The sequence below is a fragment of the Bufo gargarizans genome, chromosome 3, assembly GCF_014858855.1.
Source record: "Bufo gargarizans isolate SCDJY-AF-19 chromosome 3, ASM1485885v1, whole genome shotgun sequence".
In the NCBI taxonomy this organism is placed as follows: Eukaryota; Metazoa; Chordata; class Amphibia; order Anura; family Bufonidae; genus Bufo; species Bufo gargarizans.
This window is the reverse complement of record NC_058082.1, coordinates 401,882,261-401,898,714: the sequence shown is the minus strand read 5'-3', so window position 1 is coordinate 401,898,714 and position 16,454 is coordinate 401,882,261. Positions and strand designations below refer to the sequence as shown.

The 16,454-nt window shown below is 43.3% G+C and overlaps 1 protein-coding gene across 1 annotated transcript in view; it reads right to left on the bottom strand.

Moving 5' to 3' along the window:
* Nucleotides 1-16,454, bottom strand: part of SORT1 (sortilin 1) — a 114,341-nt gene that overhangs the window by 47,270 nt on the left and 50,617 nt on the right. The window contains exons 4-10 of the mRNA XM_044288323.1: nucleotides 10,252-10,354; nucleotides 9,319-9,483; nucleotides 7,073-7,146; nucleotides 6,387-6,439; nucleotides 6,151-6,287; nucleotides 5,914-6,061; nucleotides 128-283 (exon numbers count right to left, since the gene is read on the bottom strand). Coding sequence (XP_044144258.1) covers nucleotides 128-283; nucleotides 5,914-6,061; nucleotides 6,151-6,287; nucleotides 6,387-6,439; nucleotides 7,073-7,146; nucleotides 9,319-9,483; nucleotides 10,252-10,354 — 836 coding nt within the window. The remainder of the gene's footprint in view (nucleotides 1-127; nucleotides 284-5,913; nucleotides 6,062-6,150; nucleotides 6,288-6,386; nucleotides 6,440-7,072; nucleotides 7,147-9,318; nucleotides 9,484-10,251; nucleotides 10,355-16,454) is intronic.

Below are 16,454 nucleotides of genomic sequence, written 5' to 3'. Positions count from 1 at the left end.
GAGATATACCCAAGGTCTGTGTCCCCCAAGGAAAATGGGCGAGAAATTAAGTTAGGGAATCCATGATACTTCTATACTTGAGGAACGCGACACCCCCAGCAGGCAAACAGAATAAGCCTCCACTAACCTTCAGAGAGTACACTGGTCATAAAAACACCACGCAGGGATGTTACATTAGTGAAATCAGTCTCTCCTCCTGTCTTGGTGTACAGATGTTTCTCCAGAGATTTGGAATAAACTATACCTCTATCATCAGACGTGTAAATTGTTCCACAACCTGTATCTACATCCGAATAAAAAAAAAATAATAATAATTATATGAATTGTATTAGTAAAAGATTATGGCCCAAATTTATGGATTGAGTCGTTAATATATTTCATCTATTTCATTTAAATGTTTCTGTGTGTCGTTAAAAGATATCGACAGTACCCCCCCCCACAGTGCCCCGCCTCCTTTAAATAGGACCTCCACGGCAGCCCATCCCCTCAAATTTGACCTTCACAGCAGCCCATCCCTTTAACTGTGAGTTTCACAGCACCCCACTTCCTTAACATTGACCTCCTCATGGGCCCGTCCCCTTAACGGTGACCTTCACAGCACCCCGCCCCTTAAGCCTGACCTCCATAGGGGACCATCCCCTTATCTGGGTCCTCCACTGGTTCCTGCCCCCTTAACAGCACACGTCCCTTTAACATTGACTGCCACAGTTCCCCGTTCCCTTAACAGTGACCTCCACAGTACCTTGCTGTCTTAACAGTGATCACCACAGCAGCTGCCTCTTTAATAATGGCCCCTGCCCCCTTAACAGTGACCTCTACAATGCAAACCCCTTTAACAGTAACCTCCACAGCGGCCTGCCCCGTTAATAGTAACATCCACAGTGAACGCCCCTTTAACAGTGACCTCCACAGTGCCCGCCCTTTAACAGTGAGCTCCATAGCAGCTGCCCTTTAAATAATGATCACTGCCCCTTAACAATGATGTCTACAGCGCACTGCCCCTTTAAGGCTAGGGCTGCACGACAACATGTGTCGCTCGACATTTTGTCGCACAATTTTTATAATGCTAGGCAATGGCGTCGCAGTGTAGTTGTGCCCCATGTGTAGTGAGACATATTGTCAAGCAACACATGTCGTCGTGTAGCCCTAGCCTAAAGCTGACCTACAGCAGTGAAGAAAAATGGCTGGGTTGTTATGAAAGTCTGGAGTAAAACTGTGTGTATGTTTAGACCAAGAGCCTGCGAGCTTCTATTGGCCGATTAGGGACATGTGACAGTGTGTATGGCAGTTGGGATTTGAAGAGAAAGACTTGCAGGCTTGTATTGGCTAATGCAGCTAATTTTTTGGGGAATATCTCAGGAACGGTACATCCTAGAGAGCCGAGACCCGGTCTAAAATCTTCCCGGACACCTGATGTACCTGTGTGCCAAATTTAGTTAAGATTGGTCCAGTCGTTTGGTCACGCATAAAAGAAAAGACAGAGAGACGTTGGGACAAACAGTAACTCATTTTAATAAATATAAGAGACTAGCAGAAGGACCCAGCTTTGCACGGGGATATTTAATCTATTTCATTTAATGTTTGTGTGTCATTAAAAGATAGACAGTATCCCCATAACCGTGACCTCTACAGCACCTCACCCCACTGTCCGCTGAGCTGTGTATCTAATCCTATCCTGTGTGATACTGTCTGCTGAGCTGTGTATCTAATCCTATCATGTGCAATACTGTCCGCTGACCAGTGTATCTAATATCCTATCCTGTGTAATACTGCCCGCTGAGCTGTGTATCTAATCATATCCTGTGTCATACTGTTTGCTGTATATGTAAGTCTATTGTGTAATACGGTCTGCTGAGCTGTGAAGAAAAATGGCTGGGTTGTTATGGAAACCTGGAGTAAAACAGTGTGTATGTGGAGACCAAGAGCCTGCGAGCGTCTATTGGCTGATAAAGGACATGTGACCGTGTGCATGGCAGTTGGGGGCTTGTATTGGCTAATGCAGGCCATTAGTTGGGAATCTCTCAGAAACGGTACGTCCTAGAGAGCAGAGACCCGGTCTAAAACTTTCCCGGACACCTGATGTAACCGTGTGCCAAATTTGGTGATCGGTCCAGTCGTTTGGTCGTGCATTAAGAACAGACAGACAAACTCATATATTATATATATATATATATATATATATATATATATATATACATATACACACATACACATACACATACACACATACACACACACACACTAGCAGAAGGACCCAGCTTTGCACAGGTATATTTAATCTATTTCATTTTATGTTTCAGTGTGTAGTAAAAAGATATCAACAGTGACCTCCACTTTAAAGGGTTTCTGTCACCTGAAAAATGGGTATTAAGCTGGCTGACATTAGCAATGTGCTAATGCAGGGGTGGCCAACCCCCGGCTCTCAAGTCACATGCGGCTCTTGCGGTAGAGATGGGAAGAAGCTGCGCAGCCTAATAGATAACATGGCATGTGCCGCTCTCAGAGCCTACCATGTTCTCTTCAATAACACAGTGGAGAAGGAGGGAGTCCCTCCCTCTCCACTGTGACGCGGCTGCCGCTGCCACCAGTGGGGGGATAGTAGGGAGGAGAAGGGGAGCGGCTGTGGCCACTGCACCACCAATGAATGTATTATTAATTCAAGTATAGGAGGCAGCAGCATCACATACCCGGCCTCAATAACAGGGCATGCGATGCGCCAAACCGGGAAAATTAACCCCTCAGCCCCTCCCCCAGTATTATCAATTCTAACCATTGGTGGCGCCGTGAGCACCCCCCCCAAGTATTAGTATCAAATGGTGGCAGTGGCCACAGGGTCCCCTCCCCCTCCTCATTGGTGGCAGTTCCGATCGGAGCCCCAGTAGTGTAATCCTGGAGCTCTGATCTGTTACCATGGCAGCCAGGACGCTACTGAAGCCCTGGCTGCCATGGTACACTCCCTGCTGCTGTGTGTACTATGCACAGGGCAGCAGGGAGAGTGTGAAATCCTATTCACCCTAATAGAGCTCTATTAGGGTGAATAGAACAAGGGTTCTAGCCCCTAAGGTGGCTAATAGTAAATATTTAAAAAAAAAAAATAGTAAAAAAATATAAATACTAAATTTAAAATCGCTCCCTTTCCCAATTTTACATATAAAATTTACAAAACAATAAAAAATAAACATATTACATATCGCCATGCCCGAAAAAGTGCTATTAAAATATAAAAAAATATTTCCTATGCAGTGAATGCTGTAACAGAAAAAATAAAAATAAAATCACAACCACGCGATGTATAGCTTTTTTTTTTTTCTGGCTCTTTGTGTCCGTAAGGATGGCCACCCCTGTGCTAATGTCAGCTGAACATAGCTATATTAGTGTCATCTCACTGCCTAAAGCCTTTATTGAGAAAAATTTACTTTTTTTAAAAAAAATACTAAATTAGCCTCTGCTCTCCTCCCGCCGGCCGTGTCTATGCCAAATACTGAACGGCACGAGATTTACACTGCAGACACGGGCGGCAAAGAAGAGCAGCGCTGCCTGGCCCTGTCAATCAAGAGAAGAAGGGCGTGAAAAGAGGTGGGCAAACGGAGCCTCTAGGAGCAGGTTCAACGCCCCCCCTGCTCCTAGAGGCTAATTAGCATATTATAAACGTTTTTTTTTTCAATAAAGGCTTTAGGCAGTGAGATGGCACTAATATGGTTATGTTCAGCTGACAATACCCATTTTTCAGGTGACAGAAACCCTTTAACATTGACCACCCCTTTAACAGTGACCTTCACAGTGCTCACCCCTTTAACAGTGACCTCCACAGTACCTGCCCCTTTAATAGTGGACTCTGCCCGCCATGCACGTAGCAGTGTAGTTGTGCCGTCACACGTTATATGACTGAATATTTAATGACATGCGAACTGCTAAAACCTGTGATCAGTTGTTAAGGCAACCTGGAGTAGGACCTGCGAGCTTCTATTGGCCAATAAGGGACACGAGACCGTGTAAATGGCAGTTCGGATTTAAGTGAAAGACTTGCAGGCTTCTATTGGCTAATGCAGGTAATTTTTTGGGAATATCTCAGGAACGGTTAGGGTACTTTCACACTTGCGGCAGATTGATCCGGCAAGCAGTTCAGTTGCCGGAACTGCCTGCTGCATCAGGCAATCTGCATGCAAACAGACACCATTTGTAGACGGATACGGATGCGGATCAGTCTCACAAATGCATTGCAAGAATGGATCAGTCTGTCCATTTGTCATACGGATCTGTTTCTATTTTTTTCACATTTTTAAAAAGGTCTGCGCATGCACAGACCAGAAGGACGGATACGGCATTGCAGCATTTTGTAATGCCGGATCCAGCACTAATACATTTCAATGTAAATTATTGCCGGCAAGTGTTAACTTTTTTTGCCGGAGAGAAAGTACAGCATGCTGCGGTATTATCTCCGTTCTAAAATGTCAAAAAGACTGAACTGAAGATTGATGCATCCTGAATGGATTGCCCTCTATTCAGAGTGCATGGGGAGAAAACGGAGTTTGAATTTCAATTTTTTTTCCCCCACACACCCTACTTTGAGTGCTGCTCCCCCCTAAGGGCCTTTGCACATGACCATATGCCCTCCGAAATATAAGGTCCATATGTCCCGGAGCGGCTTTGATCGTGCGCACAGCATCACAGATTACAATGATGCTGTGGAAGTCAAGAGCAGGACAATAGTCCCGCGGGCGGCCTGACGTGCACAGCATCATTGTAATCTATGATGCTGTGCGCTCCATCAATGCAGCTCCGGGACATATGGCCCTAACACTGTGTTAGAAAGATTGTCATGTACTATATGATGTCTCATTTTTACATTAACAATGGGAAAGTCTTTAGGGTTTCATTCAGACAACTGTATCCTTTTTTGCAGTCTGCAAATTGTGGATCCACAAAACATGGATACAGTCCGTGAACGGAATGGCCAGCCCTATGATAGAAATGCCTATTCTTGTCTGCAATTGCGGACAAGAATAAGACACGTTCTATCTTTTTTGCGGGGCCACGGAACAGAAGTATGGATCTGAACAGCACACGGTGTGCGGTCTGCATCTTTTGCAGCCCCACTGTTATGAAAGGGTCTGCATCCATTTGCTAAATTGCAGAACGGATGCGGACTCAAATATACAGTCGTGTGAGTGGGCCCTAAAGATACTGAGCAGCTGCAAAGCTGTTGATAAATTCCCACTATCTATAGGGGATACTTAAAGGGGTTGTCCAGGTTCAGAGCTGAACCTGGACATACCTCCATTTTCACCCCGGCAGCCCCCCTGACATGAGCATCGGAGCAGTTCATGCTCCGATGCTCTCCTTTGCCCTGCGCTAAATCGCGCAGGGCAAAGGCATTTTTCTGAGTGACGTACCGGGGCTCTCTATGGGGCTGACAGGCAGCCCGGTGACGTCACCAGCACTGATGGGCGGGATTTGGCTCTGCCCTAGCCAGTAAAACGGCTAGGGCAGAGCTAAAGCCCGCCCCTCAGAGCCGGTGACGTCACCGAACACACTGCTGGGCGGAAGTTACCGCCCGGCAGTGTGTTATTGAAAACACAAGAGCCTGTGCCCTGCGCGATCTAGCGCAGGGCACGGGAGCGCATCGGAGCATGAGATGCTCCGATGCCAGGCTCAGGAGGGCTGCCGGGGTGAAAATAAGGGTATGTCCGGGTTCAGCTCTGAACCCGGACAACCCCTTTAAAATTGCTGCTGTACATACAGGATGCACTGGACCATGTGGTGCACCAATAATCAGAGGCATAAAGAGAAAATATTTGCCTGTGTATATCCTCTAGATAATGCTACATTAGGTTATAAGGTAAAGGAGCACCACACCCCTGGAAATTCCATTTCAATGTAATTTCTCTTACTCTGCATCTCCGATATACCTACCTCCCTCGTCATCTACATGGATAAACACCATGTCGTTATTGGCTGCCAATACGGAATAAAACTGCTCATGTGTAACAGACGGGAGCTGAGCCACATTCCAGGTGTCCCCATGGTCCTGAGATACATGGATTTTTCTCTTTATTCTGTCCTATAAATATTCATAGTTAGACCCCACAATATCCCAGACTTGCACATCCCAAGTAAACTTTTTGCTGACAGATTTTTCAGCAATCTTACCTCTTCCATCACAGAGGCAAGTAGAAACCGACCCCATAAGCCAAAAGAGTGAACGTGTTCCTTTAGCACCTTGAATGTTTTGCCGTAATCAGATGTCCTTTTCATAGTTAATGACAGAGCCATTCCAGACCAGTCCGCTTTATGTAGACACACAAGGTTAAAGGTTAAAGGGAGAAATATACACACAAAAAATAAAAAATAAATAAAAAAAACAACACTCTCCACAGCATACTTACAACAAGATTCATTAGCACTTGTTGTCGTAATTAAAATCATGTTCCCGGGTCCCCTAAAATTACAGCACAGCGGTTTTAATGAGCAATACGAAGGCTATAAGCTATACAGCGACTTGTAGGATCATGACGTCACACCCGAGCATGGGGAATGTAGTGGTATTGCCACTTACAAATTGCCTCAAAGCAACAGGTGGCATAAATCCAAGTCTGTTGAATATCTGTGCGAACATATTCTTGTGTAACTGGCAGCACAAGATTTGGGTTCTTAAAGGGCTTGTCCAACCATTTACAAGTGATGGCCTGTCCTTAGGATAGGCCATCATAGTCTGATCACTGAGGGATCCCCACGCCGTTCAGCAGTGGCTCTAATGCAGTTACTACACAGTGGTTGGAGCAGGTCACTCCAGCGCTGCTTCCATTCACTTCCATGGGAACAGCGCCATCGTATCCAGTTCTGTCCACTGCACAATGGACAGATCTGTGTAGTTCCGGTATCACAGCTAATGTAAAACAGCTTATTGGCGGGAGTACAGGGTGTTGGACCCTTGCCGATTAGGTAGTGATGGCCTATCCTGAGGACAGATCATCACTTGTAGGGTTGGACTACCCCTTTAATGCTGCACAACTACAATTCCCTGTATAGCTCTAGCCTAAAAACGTAAAGTTACTAATTGTCAGCAACTCACCATTTGGCTGAACACACAGATTTATGGATTATCGTCCAAGATTCTCCAAAGTCCTTGGATATCCACAAATCATACTGTGAAGAGTAAGAAGAAAAGTTACATTTTATCACCATTGATAGCTGGGGTTTCCTAGAAAATAAATAGCAAGAAAGACAGGAACCAGATGAACCCATTTTATATTAAAAAGTTCCATTACAAAACAGATTGTAAAGAATCCAACATATCAGATGTAGCTCCTGTTCAATGGATGCAATTATTTGTAAACCCCAGAATCTTAGCTTTCAAATGATACCATGCTTAACCCTTTTCAGGATTATTTAACATGTGACATCACATTCAATGGTCACATGGCCTAGGCACAGCTAAGCCCCATAGAAGTGAATGGGGCTCAGCTGCGATACTAAGCACAGCCGCTATACTAGGTACGGCACTGTGTTTGGTCAGCTAAGAGAAGGCCGCGGCACTCACAGGAGCCTTCGCAAAAAGCTTATCGATGGGGGTCCCGTGTGTGATCAGATACTGATGATGACCTATCCTCAGGATAGGTCATCAGTATATATGTCTCAGAAAACCCTTTAAGGTGGGGCCCCATTTTCATTTTTTTCTTCCCCACACTTCTAGAGCCATAACTTTTACATTTTCCATTCATATAGCCAAATGAAGGCTTATTGTTTGCAAGACACGTATTTTTTATTGGTACTATTTAATTCACCATGTCTGTATTGGAAAGCAGGAAAAAGAATTCTGTGTGGCGAAACTGTGTGGTGGGATTCTCAGACACTGCTTGTGGAGCCATGCCTCGTGCACAGCTTTATAGGCACCTTCAGAAGGCCCTAGGGCTGTCAAGGGGGCTCCGGTCAGAAGGCACAGATGCTGTGACACTATTAACAGCAGCATCTGAAGGGTGAAGAGACCGGGTTTGGCGTCATTGCAGCCAGGTGCTTGCTGTATTATACGGTCAGCACCCACCTTGTATGGAGAGAGTTCAGTGTGTGAGCTCACTCCATTCAACTCCTTAAGCATAATAAAGTACATGATCACACTTAAAGGGGTTGCTACTGTCTAAAAGAACTGCTATAATGCCCTAACCTACTGGGAACTTTAATAAGAAATCCCAAGCCCCCTTATGCCTTACCCGAGCACCACACGTCAGTGTCTCTTGAGCCAGTCTGCAAATAGCAGCTGCCACATTCATGGCAAAAGAAGATGGTGGCAGTCACATTAATTAACTATTTGACCACTGCCCAGGATGCAGCTATTCTAAGCTTGTGCTAAAGGCATTCAGCGCATGAGCAGATACATGCAGTGGAATCTGTTGTATCGGCGCATTCACAGAATGCTTTCATTGCAAGTGCACAGAGGATGCATCCAGGGCAGCAGTCATGTGGGTATATTATGTGACTGCCACCATTTTATTGTGATGGACATGGTGGGTGCCAGCATCTGCTATTTACAGACTGGACTCATGGGTTGGAAACTATAACTGGGTGCTTAGTTAAAAAAAGAGGGGGCTTGGGGATTCCTAGGATACTGCCTACTAGGGTAGTGCATTCCAGAAGTTCTTTTACAAACTGTAAACCCCTTTAATATTTGAGATTCAATATTTATGGCGTAGAATTTATTTATCAATGTCATAGGTCTTAAGTGCACTGGCCTCTGCAGGCCTAGCCCCTCAGGGCACTGCTTCACCACCACCTTCCCCCTCCTTGCGTGTCAAGGCCAGCCATCCAATTAAACACTCACTGGCGCATATGCGGGATTACAGGGCCAGGTAGGAAGAACGCAAGACTCTGTGACAGGGCCAGACATCCTAAGGGGGAAAAAACTGAGGTGAAACTGTGCTCTGAGGGGCTAGGCCCACACCTTGGTGCACTTAAATTAGTTAACCAACTTCACAAAACAGGCCCCCACCCCCCTCCCCCTCCCCCTTCCCCAATACTGGATGTTTTCATCCGTGTACAGCAGCAGTGGTGGTGTGGAAACCAGAAGCGGCGCAGGAAACCAGGAGCGGGGTAAGTATATTACCTGTGAGTGGCCCAGCACATGGGGGGCTGTTTGTGAAATTGGATAACCCCTTTAAGAACTCATTAGCATATGCAGTAAAAATACAGTTCTCTAAAATAGGCCACAAATTTAAACAAGAGAGAGTGTTTATGTCACTCGGCTACTACTACTCCATTCGATGGTTGGTTGAAATAAAAAATGAATAATACGGAAATCTATTTATGAAAAATAAAGTAACTCACATGCACACTGATGAGCATCAGGCATTTGGAGTCTTCAGGATTGTAAGATACGGGTCTCAAAGGGTGAAAGGGCAAATCTGTTCGTACAAAAGTCTTTGCAAAGTCAGAAGATCTGAAAATACGACCACCAGTGCTCCCTCCTGACACATCTGCTACCAGCACCACCTAGAAAAAGGTGAAAATAAAAGACAATAAAAAAGGTAGAATGAATATTCCTAGGCCTAAGTCCAATGTCACATGTGCAAGTGTGGTCTGAGAAAAAATATGTTTAAATAAAAAATTGTACACGCAAGGACCACATTTCCAGGACAGTCCCCGCACCCCGGCTGACCCAAATTACTATCAGGCCTCTTGCAATGCACGAACACCAACCGTGGGGCAGCCGCAGCAGATCGTGGACCCATTCACTTTAATGGTTCCGCAAAAAGATAGGACATGTTCTATCTTTTTGCGGAATGGAAGTACGGGACAAAGCCCTACTGAAGCACTCCGTAGTGCTTCCGTAAGGTTCCGTTCCGTGCTTCCGTTCCGCATCTCCGGATATCCGGATATTCATATGCAAATGAGCACTCGCAAGTGCCCAGGCGCGGCGTTCAGTGTGTAGGTGCCCAGGCTGCTCTACCTTCTTCTAGGAGTAAAGTGAAAAGAAGGTAGAGCAGCCTGGGCACCTACACACTGAACGCCGCCCCTGGGCACTTGCGAGTGCTCATTTGCATATGAATTAAACTTCGTTTTTCCTGCTAGTGCAAGTCTAAAGACAAAGACAAAGGTACCATTACAATCCCGTATAGGTTTGCTACAGAGCCATGTAAGCACTGTATATGGCCATATGGAGGTGACAGACTCCCTTTAATATCAGGTGGCAAGGGCCTGTGGCCTACATCAGACCGCTAACAGGTATGTAAATACGTTAATACTACTACTAACACTTACCTTTCCGGAGTTCTCAGGACCCAAACCCATACCAAATTCTGTCCGGATGTAGGTGTTGTTTATAAGAGATGTTATATCCTCAAATGTCTTTCCGTAATCCTCGCTGGAAGGTCAAACAAAGTAGTAATAAACCAAGTAAACAGATTGCCAAAGTAGTAGGATGATGCATGTGTGTCAATTATAAAAAGGTGTATAGGTTGGCTTCAGTCATTCTTGCATCTTATTTTCTCCTTCAAGGCTGTGAACACCTTTGGGGGCAATTTTAATTATTGCAACAAGAAACACTGATCACGGCTACGTTCTTATCAAACCGATAAGAATATGGCTTAATGAGTGTTTATGAGGTCAGAAGGTCAGCGCCAAGAGCTCTACAAGAGCCATCATCTGACAAAGTTATTTAACCCCTTCCCGACATTTGCTGTACATGTACTATGTTTCTCACAGCAGATACCCTGGGCTAATGTCTGATCGGTGTCATCCCCGATAGCAGACATTCTATGTTCAAATGTGACCATGGCATCAGAGAAGTAAAATACCCAGAAATGCGCACTTCTACGTCTGGAACAGCTCACTCACACATTTTCTCCCTTAAGGCAAACAGCGTAACAGAAAAAAAAAATATCAAAATGGCAGATTTTTTATTTTTTTTTGGTTGCTTCACCTCCAAAAAAAAATAAAAAAATTTGAATAGAAAAAGATCGAAAAGTTATAGACACCCCTAAATGGTATAAAAACTACAGATAGTCTTGTAAAAATGAGCTCCTTAAGACCTAACTACATAAAAGTTATATTAAAGTTTTTTTTTTCCTGCCAGTTAAAACCAAATAGCAACACACATGCTTTTTTTCAAAACTGCTTTTATTTTCTGATTGCAGACTTATTTATACTATTTGCTGAACATTATTATGGGGCGGCCATCTTGCCCGAGCTGGTCTAAGGCTACATTTACACGACCGCATGAGTTTGGCGGTCTGCAAATTGCGTATCTGCAAAAAAAACTGACGACATCCATATGGCATCCATTTTTTTTGCGGATCCGTTGTAACAATGCCTATCCTTTTCCGCAAAACAGACAAGAATAGGACAATTTTTATTTTTTTGGAGGGGCTACGGAACGGACATATGGATGTGGATAGCACACCCATTGAAATAAATGGGTCTGCATCCTATCCGCAAAAAAACCGACACTGAAACAAAATAAGTTTTTTGTAAATGTAGCCTTAACAGCATGTAGAAAGCATTAAAAAAAGAAAAAAAAAAAGATTAAAATAATATAGCTTTACAGCAGCTCCATGGTCTTTAGACACAATGGACTGACGGGGACCTCTTTGACTTGTATGGGAGAATTGTCTAGGCATGCTCTGTGAGCTCTGCAGAAGTCAGGAGTAGAGAAGCTTTGACAATTACATATAGTGAAAGTTGATCCTGTGTTATCTATACCCAGGCTTGCTGTCATTCTAATCCTGCCTGTAATGTTAATCAGATAACTACAGAAAAGTAATCTGTACAGATCAAGAAGTTGAGCCCATTACTAGGCTTAGGGTACTTTCACACTTGGGTTAAACTTTTCCAGTATTGCGTTCCTAGGGGGTTATACTGGAAAAACAAAAAACTATCAGTTTAATCCTAATGCATTCTGAATGGAGAGCAATCCGTTCAGTCACTGTACGGATTTTGGACGGAGAAAATACTGCAGCAGTATTTTTGCCATCCAAAGTTCCGGAACACTTATTTTCCATTAAAATGTATTAACGCCGGATCCGGCCCCAAGTGTTCTAGCAAAACGGATCTGGTTGTAAAATGTAAAAAATACATAGAGTCCATGATAGCACCTGTGAGACTAAAAAAGATGCCGGGAGGGCAGCCTGCAGAACTTTTCTTTTCAAGACCAATTTCTGACTAGATGAAAGGTCCAACATGTAATGTTTATAAAAAGGTGTTTGGAGAGCTCCAAGTCACAGCCCTACGGATCTGATCAATGGAGGCACAGCCTCCCTGAAATTGAATGAACTGAGAGGCCTTCCTCCATTCCTTAGTTGACTAAGTATTTGCAAACACACGTTCTTACATCTAGATTATGGAACCCCTCTTCACCTTCATTTTTTGGGATTCTGGCAGAATGAAGGTATAATGATCTCTTGGGATCTATGAAAAACCGAAACTACCTTTGGTAGAAAAGCTGGATCTGGTTTAAATATGATCCTGTCATCCAACACAGAGGTATAATGAGGAAAGGCAGATAAGGCGGAAATCTCCCACACCAGTCTAGCTGAGGTAATTTATAACATTCTTACAGAAATGGAATATATAGGTTTAAATGGACTTCGAGTTATACTAGAAAGGATCACATTAAGATCCCAAGGGAATGATCTGGGCCTAATGGACGGATTCAGTCTGGAGGATGCTCTTATAAACCTAGTTATCCAGGGATGAACTGCCAATCTAACCTCAAACAAAGCACTAAGTGCAGAAACCTTAACTTTTAAGGTACTAGATCTTAACGTTTTATTAAGTCCTTCCTGTAGAAAGTTTTAAGATCAATGGCATATCTGGGGTTAAGGAAAGATCCAAGTCTGATCTGGAAGAAACTGATAAAGGCTTTCCAGATTCTCAAATATATATCATTTTTCTGCTAGCCAGCAGCATACCAATCACCTGTTCTGACAGACCCCTGGATCTAAGGAATTCCCTCTCCGTATCCAGACTGTTAAATGCAATTTTGCTACTTCCGGAAGAAGTAGAGGTCTTGATACAACAATCTTCCCTCATTGTAGGTACCCAGGGATCTGAAAGAGACAGTTTCCTTAGCCACGTAAATCATACTCTTTTCGGCCAATAGGGGCTTTTAATCTTACTGTAGCATCCCAATTTTCTGAATTACTCTGGGTAGCATAACATAGACCTTCCCCCCCATGGCTGACACAGAGCATCTATCCCCTGAGAATGATCCGCTGGATTGAGGGGGAAAAAAATAAAATAAATAAAAAAAATTGCACTTGCTGTTCTCTTTGGAAGCAAACAGGCCTATTGATGGGGTCCCCCATAAAGCCATTATTTGGTTGAACACTTCCTGACAAAGGCACCACTCCCCCTGTCTGACCCTGTGCCTGCTTAGGAAGTCTGCCTGTCGGAAAATATCCTCACTGGTCTGGTTATTAAAAAAAAGGGGAGGAATTCCGTAGAGCACAACATATTGCCCTCAGCTTTCTGAAATTATGGGACTGCTGGCTTTGGGCAGACGACCACTGACCTTGGAAAAAAACTAAATCGGAGTGAACTCCCCACCCCCTGGGGCTGTCATCTGTTGTAAATATAGGATTTTTATCCATTCCACCCCTGATCTCAGGTTTACTGGATTCACCCACCAATACAGGGACACCGACTCGGGAATCGGAATTTTGCAATCTAAGGATGCAAGATCTCAGTTCCAGCATGATAGAACGCAAGCCTGAAGGATCCTGGACCTGAACTGGGCCTTTTCACCGCTGGAACGCATGATGTCATTAGCCCTAGCACGGACATGGCTTGTCTTAGGGTAGAGGCTCTGGTTTCGCTGAATTCCCTCATCTTTTGTTATATTAAAAGTCTCTCCCTTTCCGGAAGAAAGGACCTTTGTGATAATGAATCTAGCTGGATCCCTAGGAAAGTACAGCGGTAATTTGGTGTCAGACACTACACGATTTCTCCCAGTTTATGAGCCAACCTAGATTTGTCAAGGTCCTTAACACCTCCTGAATCTGTCTTGAAAGGATATTCTGAGACTGTCACACTATAAAAGGAGATCATCCAGGTACGGGACGATTATGATGGATATCTCCATATTATTACCTCCGCCATTAGTATGTGAAGATTCTCGGTGCCTGAGACACCCCAAAGGGAAGCACTCTGAAGTGTAGATTAAGCACTGTCTGCACTGCAACCCTGAGAAACTTCTGGGAAGAGGAATGTATGGGTATGTGATAATAGGTGTCCTTGATATCCATTAACGCCATAACCAATTGGGGAACAGATAAAGGATTGTTAATGCTACCGATTCTATACGGAACTTATGATAGGACCGACACAAGCTCAGGTCTTTCAGATTTTTTGCACCAAGGACCAGTTTCATGCAAGACAACTTTCCCAGGAACCGGTTGAGGGGGGGGGGGGGGGGGGGAGGGGGCTATGCTAGTTCTGGGGCAGGGCTTAGGGTTTTTATTTTATTTTTCTGTTACTGCACTCACCACATAGGTAATTTTATTGATATTTTACTAGTTTGTACTTTTCAGACGTGGCGATATGTAATATGTTTATATATTTTATATGTAAAATTGTGAAAGGGGGTGATTTATACTTAATATTTTGGATTTTTTAAATTTCTTTTTTCTTACTTTTTATTTAATAACCAATTCCCCCTTAGGGGCTACAACCTGGGATCTTTTCATCCCTTGTCCTATTCACCCTGATCGAGCTCTATTAGGGTGAATAGGACTTTACACTGTCCCTGCTGCCCTGTGCATAGTACACACAGCAGCAGAGAGCTCACCATGGCAGCCAGGGCTTCAGTAGCGTCCTGGCTGCCATGATAACCGATCGGAGCCCCAGGATTACACTTCTGGGGCTCCGATCAGAAGCGGAGACCCTGTGGCCACTGCCACCAATGATTTTAACCCCTTAAAGACTCGGCCCTATTTCACCATACGGACTTGGCCATTTTTGCTAATCTGACTAGTGTCACTTTAAGTGGTGATAACTTTAGAAACGCTTTGACTTATCCAGGCCATTCTGAGAATGTGTTTTCGTCACATATTGTACTTCATGACACTGGTAAAACGAAGTAAAAAAAAAAATTTTTTTATTTATTAAAAAAAAATACCAAATTTACCAAAAATGTGTAAAAAATTGCCAATTTCCAAGTTTCAATTTCTCTACTTCTATAATACATAGCAATACCTCCAAAAATAATTACTTTACATTACCCATATGTCTACTTCATGTTTGGATCATTTTGGGAATTTTTTAAGGGTGTTACAAGGCTTAGAAGTTTAGAAGCAAATCTTGAAATATTTCAGAAATTTTCAAAAACCCAATTTTTAGGGACTAGTTCAGGTCTGAAGTCACTTTGCGAGGCTTACATAATAGAAACCACCCAAAAATTACCCCATTCTATAAACTACATCCCTCAAGGTATTCAAAACTGATTTTACAAACGCCGTTAACCCTTTAGGTGTTCCACAAGAATTAATGGAAAATAGAGATACAATTTCAAAATTTTGGCAGATTTTCCATTTTAATAATTTTTTTTCCGGTTACAAAGCAAGGGTTAACAGCCAAACCAAAATCAATATTTATGGCCCTGATTCTGTAGTTTACAGAAACACCCCATATGTGGTTGTAAACTACTGTACGGGCACACGGCAGGGCGCAGAAGGAAAGGAATGCCATACGGTTTTTGGAAGGCAGATTTTGCTGGACTGTTTTTTTTTTTTACACCATGTCCCATTTGAAGCCCCCCTGATTCACCCCTAGAGTAGAAACTCCCAAAAAATTGGCCCCATTTTAGAAACTACAGGATAGGGTGGCAGTATTGTTGGTACTAGTTTAGGGTACATATGATTTTTGGTTGCTCTATATTACACTTTTTGTGAGGCAAGATAACAAGAAATAGCTGTTTTGGCACCGTTTTTATTTTTTGTTATTGTTGTTGTTCATCTGACAGGTTAGAGCATGTGATATTTTTATAGACCAGGATGTCACAGATGCGGCGATACATAAATAAAAAAAAGTATACATATTGGGTAAGTTTTACACAATGATTTCTTTTTTTAAGCAAAAAAAAAAAATCATGGTTTTAGTGTTTCCATAGTCCGAGAGCCATAATTGTTTCAGTTTTTGGGCGATTACCTTGGGTAGGGTATGATTTTTGCGGGATGAGATGAGTTTTGTTGGCACTATTTTGGGGGGTGTGTGACTTTTTGATCGCTTGCTATTACACTTTTTGTGATGTAAGGTGACAAAAAATTGTTTATTTAGCACTTTTTAGTTTCAATTTTTTACAGTGTTCATCTGAGGAGTTAGGTCATGTAATATTTTTATAGAGCCGGTCGATACGAACGCGGTGATACCAAATATGTATACTTTTTTTTATTTATGCAAGTTTTACACAATAACAGCTTTTTTTAAAACAAACAAAAAAATGTTTTAGTGTCTCCATATTCTGAGCT